This window comes from Montipora capricornis, chromosome 9 (assembly GCF_036669925.1).
Source record: "Montipora capricornis isolate CH-2021 chromosome 9, ASM3666992v2, whole genome shotgun sequence".
NCBI lineage: Eukaryota > Metazoa > Cnidaria > Anthozoa > Scleractinia > Acroporidae > Montipora > Montipora capricornis.
In genome coordinates this window covers 37,019,309-37,026,706 of record NC_090891.1, presented here as the reverse complement: position 1 = coordinate 37,026,706, position 7,398 = coordinate 37,019,309, and the positions used below count along the sequence as shown (strand labels likewise).

The following is a 7,398-nucleotide window of genomic DNA, read 5'->3' as shown; positions in this document are numbered from 1 at the left end:
TGTAAAACTGAAATAGGTTAGGGTTAGAACGCAACCCACTCAGTTGTCAACACCGCTTAAAAACCGTGTTGTCTAAGTTTTGAAGAGTTATTAGAGCTTGCGATGATGTGGAGAGCCCGCTTATTCGGTGCAAAAACACGGCTGTAAATTAAGATGGCATTGTTAAATTTTTGACATGATTTTCCACATCTATAATTTCGATTGACACCGACTTGACATCAACTTCACAAATCTAAGATTTTGATTGACACCGTCTCATTTCCGGCGGAGCAACAGAGCTATAAACTTTTAACCAATCACAGTCAATCAGTTCTCAACTTGCTAATCTCTGATGCCCGGTCTTGCGAATTTCAGCACCGCAAGTACATGTTGCCAAAGACAATAGCATTGTTGGTCTGACCTTGTAGCTCAGTCGGTAGAGCGGCGTTACGGCTCCCGTCTGACCTTGTAGCTCAGTCGGTAGAGCGGCGTAGATCTAACCCGAAGGTCGTGGGTTCAATTCCCGCCCTGGTCAGAGTTTTTCTCTGTCCTTGTGTGGGCCCATTTCCATCAGTAGGGTTAACGCTCACATGGTTCATATGGGATAGAAATCGGGCACTTCAGATTAAATAGGTATTAAGTTCGGCACATGAAAAGTTCGACGTTTGAAACGGGCCTAATTCTGTCCATTTGCGAGGTAAATGCCCCAAGGGTGGGGCATTTGCCAAAAAAGGTTCAGTCTCGGGGTTGTCATTGTCATTTGTGAACGACTAACGTCTTTGTATTTTAAAAGTTGCTTGATTGCCCCTGACAACTGGGTTACTAACGCTGTTTTCAAGATGGTCACAGAGACCAAACTGCTTGGCTAGCTCGGTTTAAACGGTTTAGTGCATAGCGAAAAAGATAACTGGAAGCTTCTTTTACTCGACAGTCAAACATCACACGCCTCAAATGGCGTCATCAAGCTAACAATAGTTGCAATTGATTATTTATGCCAAAACACGACACCTGGAATTAAAGACCCCCATTCAAATTTGCATAAATGTTGTGCGCAGTTCTTTGACACAAGTAACTCCGAATCCACTTATTCTTAGGGGGTCATCGTTTTTAAACGAACTCGAGTATTTTTTCCGTTGATAATGATATTCAGTCTTTCAAATTAAACGAAGAACACGCGAAACAGAGAATGAAACGGCACACACGGAACGTTTGAACAGGTATATTTATAAAATCCTAGAATTATTTTTCTCCTGTACATCATTTATATCTTGCGCATGAAATCGAATATCCAAGAAAATATCAGGACCTTTTTGCACAAAATGTTTTGCAACGATAAGATATTTCACAAAAAAAGTGTTACAACTACACTCGCACGAAAGCGGACAAGAGAGTTGACCATTAATCCACGTGTATGGGAAACCTTTGTGGATGAAAACTATAGATGTAGATGTAGATGTAGATGTAGATGAAAGCCATTGATAAATTCAAAATAATAGCATCGCTTATGAAAAGACATTTATCTCATTTTCCTATTTCTACTGGTCAATTCCATTAATGATAGTCTCTTATAGACTCATACTCTTACAACGGTTACCAGTCTCAAGCGCCCTTCAACGACTATTTTCATTTTTCGAAACTACTTGGATGGACGTCAATCAAATGTTTCCATGACGAATTCGACTGCCGCCATGTAAACAGTACTATTGTCATGGAAACATTTGATTGACGTCCACCCGAAACTGAAAAAAAAAACGTTGAGGGGCGGATGTGACTGATAGCCGCTGTAAATTGAACAAGAGAAAATAAGGAAATAAAACATAGAAATGCCGGGAACAATCGAGTTGAGAACAGTCACTTCTATCTTTCGCCGATACGGCACTCAAAATTGACCAATCATAGCGCGCCTACAATTTGAGAGCTATTGATATTTTGTTACAAATCCGCGGCTACCACAGGTTACATTCCATTTCTGTCCACTTCATTTTGTAACTCCTGAGCCGGAGGATAATGGATAGGAATGGAAAGTCAGAGTGCTATAAAAGGGTTACATCTCTTGCTTTGAAAATGAAGCAGAAAAGCACGGTATCTTCTAGGTTTTCTAGATTGCACCACGAAAATGGCAGCAAGAACATGCGTTCAAAAGAATCGCGGAAGACTCACGACGTTCAGGAACCGTAGCCGCTCCTTAGCGAGGAACCCAAACCAGTTGTTCGCTATATTATCCGAGTGTATAAGTTTTTTCGCATTCATATCTGTCTGAAGTTCAATCCAAATGCCTGGCTTATGGCGGAAAACACGAGTCACGCAATATCTGAAGTTGAAATTCAATGCTAGTGCATTTCCGTTTGGTGTCAGTGTCCCATTCTGTTATTGGTTACCTACTGACACGAATTTTAATGAATAGCTAACTAAAGGATTTGTCAAATATCCGGTGCGAGTCCAGTCGATTAGCTGCTTCTGTAAGGATAATTCGGTAAAAAATTGTCTGATCGAGGATCTTTTAGTGGCAAGAATGCAGAATTTGCCTGTATCAAGCGGAGGCAGACACGTTTACCTTAATCTTTTTGCGCGCCAGTTTATAGAGTGTAATGTGTTATAATTATTTTTTAAGGGAGTTTAAGCAAGATCAGTGGACTTATGGCCTTCGTTTCGGCGCCTGAATATTACTTGCTTTAATCTATGGATCTTAGATTGGAAGATCAGTGAGACAAGCACTGAAGGTAAGCTAACGACGAATTGAAAGTAATGGCTTATTACAAGGCCGATAATTTGCATATGAATAGATAATTATCGTTCTTCAAGTTGTCACCAATTTGCTGGGGTATCTACCGTATTATAATGTTTTCAATCCTTGTATTTGAGTCCTCTTTTATAAACATCTCAGCGATCTAAATAGTTTTCTGTATTCAGCTGTATTCTATTATCAAATCGTATAAATCGAAATCGAGTGTATTGTTTTATATAAAAACCGAAGCGCCGTCACTTGGTAGGTCGATACGCCTTGAATATCTTTGTTCGAGTGTTAAATATTTGCTGATCAGAGATATTGACACTCTTACATCCCCCAGAGTCCGCCGATTTTTTCTATTTCTTGTATCACTGGTCACGGAAGGAAACTTGTTTGGTCTCGTATAGCATTAAGGTTACCAGAACGGCAGGGCTATTTTTCAGAAACAGGGAAAATGCAGAACGTCGGACTGTGATAGAAGTCTGTGATAGTCTTATTATAGACTACAGTAACACCCACATATAAGTACCTAGATTTTTCCGAGTTACATGTAGGCTAAATAGGTTCATATAAGAATGGTATTTACAGTAGTTTAAGGCCGCTATCTACAATACTCGTCACATTTGTTGGAACACCCATCCCCGTTTCCCCCTTCCTCCAATGTTGATTTCCACAACTACTAGTAGTCGCCCGAAAAATTCTCACACAACATTGAATTGGGGAAAGGGGGATGTGGTATAAGCTACGGTCTTGTAACACGATGATTCTGACCATTCGCTAAGTGTTCCAACTAAATATTTACGCACGCATGCGCTGACGGAATGTTTGAAGACGAGACGAGAAAAATATGCAGTACCTCCAGACCTGGCGCTGGAGCGTCGTACCAAACGAGTCATCCCGGGATTTCGGCCCGTGCGATCGCTTTTGGACGCAGTTGGCCCTTCGCTGCTTTCTGCTACCGACCTCGCCTCCCGGTACGGCATTGAGGAAGGGATATGTCGGCCCCTAAACCATATGAGACAAATCCCACGCCTACTCACAGCTCCAAACCGCCCTTGTCATTACAATTTAACGAAAGATTTCGATGGCTTATATATTCAAGAAAAAAGTTATTTCATCTGTCATATGGTAAGCACTGGAGTCGCAGATTACAAAGTGCACGCATGCGCCCTGCCGAAGGTAACATACATGCATGCATAAAACTTTATTTCATCTCAAATTTCAGAATAATATCTTCGAGACATTACAGCTAACATACATAATATATACAGATACATAACTTCATATTAAATAATATTTAAAGATATATTTATCAAAACGAAAAGCCGCTGTACAAAATCCGGCCCTGGATTAGTTTAAAACCAGTAAACTCAGTGGTACGGGAAAAATCAGGTAGCGCTTTCGCAACGTACTTAGTTAATACGTAAGAAAAAGAACGAAGACCATGACTGGTTGTTCTAGGTTTATGCAGAGACAGAATGTAATTTCCACGAAGATCGTGCATAAGAAGAGAACGGGAGAGAAAACGTATTTTTCATATATGCAGGACAAGCCTTTTCTTTCTTTAACTACTTCACTACGTAATGAATACACTTTTTATTCTACGGGTAAAGTCTTTCTCCGCAAAACAACTCAATTACGTTGACTTACTATTGATAAACGAGAAAACGCATGCGCAGGAAAATCGTGACAAAAAAATAATATAAAGAGAAAAGTCAAAGCCGAATCCTATAGTGTTCTCATCCTTTCTTGACCAAAAAATAGCGTGACCAACACAGCCACGGATCCTGCGCACACCACGATTGATCACGAGTGATTATAGCGAGCTTAAGCACGCGCGTTTTTAAGACGTGGACGGCAACCGGAAGAGAACATTTCATGTGCCAGGACAGTGGTGTCCCCCAGATTTTCATACTAATCACCTCTAATAGAGAGCTTAAGCACGCGCGTTTTGAGACGCGGACGGCAACCGGAAGTGAATATTTCGCACGCCAGGATAGCGGTCTCTCCCAGCTTTTTAACCTTCGGGTATCTAATAGTGAAAAGATACTTAGCGATATAAATGTGGTTGTGTGAAGACAAGTTAAAGGGAAAAACAGCTCACTTCCGGTTGCCGTGTGCGTCTCAAAAACGTGCGTGATTAAGCTCCCTATTGATAAACGTCACGCGAGTCTGCGAGACTACGTGCTTTTAGAGCGGACGCCGCCATCTCTTTGGTTGGCTTATTGTTCTGACTCAAGAAACTAACTTTTGCGTAACCCGTAACACTTCGCAATTAGAGAGAGAGAGAGAGAGAGAGAGAGAGAGAGAGAGTGATGTAGTGAAAGTTATTGCGAACGTTAACCAATCTCGTCGTTGGTCGTTGCTGAGGTCACGCTGACCGAAGATATCGCGGCCTCTCGAGACCAGATTTGCTATGCATATAAACGAACACCACAACAGACTTAAAAAGCTTTCGCGTGATCTCTTTTAATTACGGGCCACTTTGACTCGTGTGCACTGCACACATGCTGCGCGAGTCCATTTGGGAGAGTAGAAACAACGTAAACAAAGCAAAGGTTAGTTTGTATACAGTTGTTAATTCTTAAATTAAGGTCTCAGATTAGAGGTTGGCAAAATGTTAATGCTGGGTGTCTATTTACAATTATCGAGATAAACAGTCTCTTGAGAAGTTGCAGCATTACCGAAGGTTCGGCTAGTTCAGTATTTTGTTCCTTCTGCAAGAGGCCGTATTCATCTTAAGGCTGGACTGCATAGCTTCCCATAACAAATAAAGCAAGCACTAGTATTTGCTAACCATTGTCCACTGAGCAATTCACACATTCAGATACTTAGTTGTTTCACATCTATAAAATGCGCATTAAGCTTTTCCCCAAAAAGTACGTTTTCGCTGTAATCGAGTTCTTTTATTGTGAATTACAGAAAAAAGTGCCGTAAAAATGAAAGCCTAAGGCCCAAGCTTTTATTAGAGGGCTACGTTTCTTTTGAATTAAGTTTGAATTGAATGTAATTATTCAAGTTCTCATTGTCAATTATCAAGGTTGATACTACTGTATATAGTTGGAGCATATCGCAAAATTACAGGATTTTAGGCTAAAACGTACAGTGACTCGTCTTACTGGAAACGGAGCATTTCAGTTCTCCAATTTTAATCATTTACATTATATCGTATTCATTTCACCGTGGTAAAAGAAACATTAGCAACATCGATCTCTTGACTCTGTAGTTTAGATTTATTTAAACTGCCGATAATCAACCGACCGACATTTCTATAATCAACAACTTAACTTGGCAAGTTATGAGAGAGAAATGAAACCACATGAAAAAAGAAGGGGGCAAATGCCGCAAAATTTTGAAACAAATGCTTCTAAAGGAAAGCAATGTGTTCGCTGCGAAAATTTGTGTATCTGACACGCCGAGGGTTTTATGCAAATGTACTTTATGTACTTGACGCGCATCGAATTTTTCTTACTTGCTATTCTTAGTCAACGGTTTTTTACATGCTATAGTTTCCTACTTACTTGTCAGAAGTCTGTAAGGATGTTAACATTTACATTTCTTAGTTTAGACAAAGGTCGCGAGAACAAAGTGTCCAGCCTTTGTTCGAATTGTACGTGTTATGAAATCATATTTTGTCCGCGAAACAAAAGCAGATGAGACAAGAAAGCCTAATATCTACCATTTATTGTTATGCAAAACTGTTCGCTTGCCGAATCTTTTGATGAAGTACACGAGTTTTGCTCAGCATCGCTGTTATCTGGTTTCGGATCGATGATCTTGTAGCGGATTCATACCGTTCACGATGCAGCCCTACTTGGAGTCAGTTAAAGACAGTTTTTATAGGTGTTTACTCGAGTAGGATTTGTGTCCTCGTGCGCGCATGGATGAACAAGTTAACAATTCTTTACATTTTGCTCACAATTCTTCTTGTAGAAACAGCCCGAAGGAGAGCCAAAGTGGCGATAGCTACAACAGTTTGGAGAGCTTAATGCCAAGTCAAGATGACGAACTATCTACGGTCGGATCGCCGACTGTCGTCGCTTATCCCGATGTTAACTCGAGTAAGGAAGCGAGGACAATTGGAAGGCTCAAGCTTGCTCTCGTGGCCGTGTCGTTTGGGCTTCTTGTTATGACAGTCCTCTTCGTTTGGCAAATTGCAAGGAAAGGAAACTCCTCCAAAAAGGTAAGGGAATCTAGAGCCCGGCTCCGGAAATTTTTAAAAATTATGAAGCCTCTTCACACACGGAGCGAGTGAGGGCAAGAGTTTTGGGGTCTCAGAATATGTTGGGCAAATTGCATTTGCTTTCACGAGAGTAGCGCGGCAAAACGTGGAGATAAATCCAACGAAATTCGCATAACAATACAATAGTGTATGCACAGGTCACACCTTTTTCCCTATTGCGACTCTCGTTGTCAAATCAGGTTAATAAGTAACCCATTGTTTGTTACACGTATTTTGACATGCCGTGCCGGTAGGCCGTCTTCCAGCCTTTGTATTCAATTGAACTCTTGTTATTATCAGATGCATGCACGCATTGCGGTTACATCAACAACACGACCCGTATTCAAGAGTCAATTATACGAGCTTCAAGCTGTGTTACCCTATTAATCGTGAGACCTTTTCACCTTTTTCTTGTCTGCACCTCATCTGCACCTCACGTAAACGGGAGGTGTTTTTTTGACAATTGATA

The 7,398-nt window shown here is 40.8% G+C and overlaps 1 protein-coding gene across 5 annotated transcripts in view; it reads left to right on the top strand.

Annotated features, from left to right (window-relative positions):
* The first annotated feature begins 1,064 nt into the window (after nucleotides 1-1,064).
* Nucleotides 1,065-7,398, top strand: part of LOC138017903 (putative beta-lactamase-like 1) — a 24,949-nt gene continuing 18,615 nt past the window's right edge. For 2 of the 5 annotated variants that reach the window (XM_068864912.1, XM_068864908.1), the window contains exons 1-2: nucleotides 5,106-5,265; nucleotides 6,641-6,890. In XM_068864912.1, the coding sequence (XP_068721013.1) occupies nucleotides 6,696-6,890 (195 nt within the window). In that variant the 5' untranslated portion in view covers nucleotides 5,106-5,265; nucleotides 6,641-6,695. Of the gene's footprint in view, nucleotides 1,197-2,093; nucleotides 2,453-2,590; nucleotides 2,700-5,105; nucleotides 5,266-6,640; nucleotides 6,891-7,398 lie in introns of those variants that run through there. The other 3 variants (XM_068864910.1, XM_068864911.1, XM_068864909.1) reach the window with 3 other exon arrangements.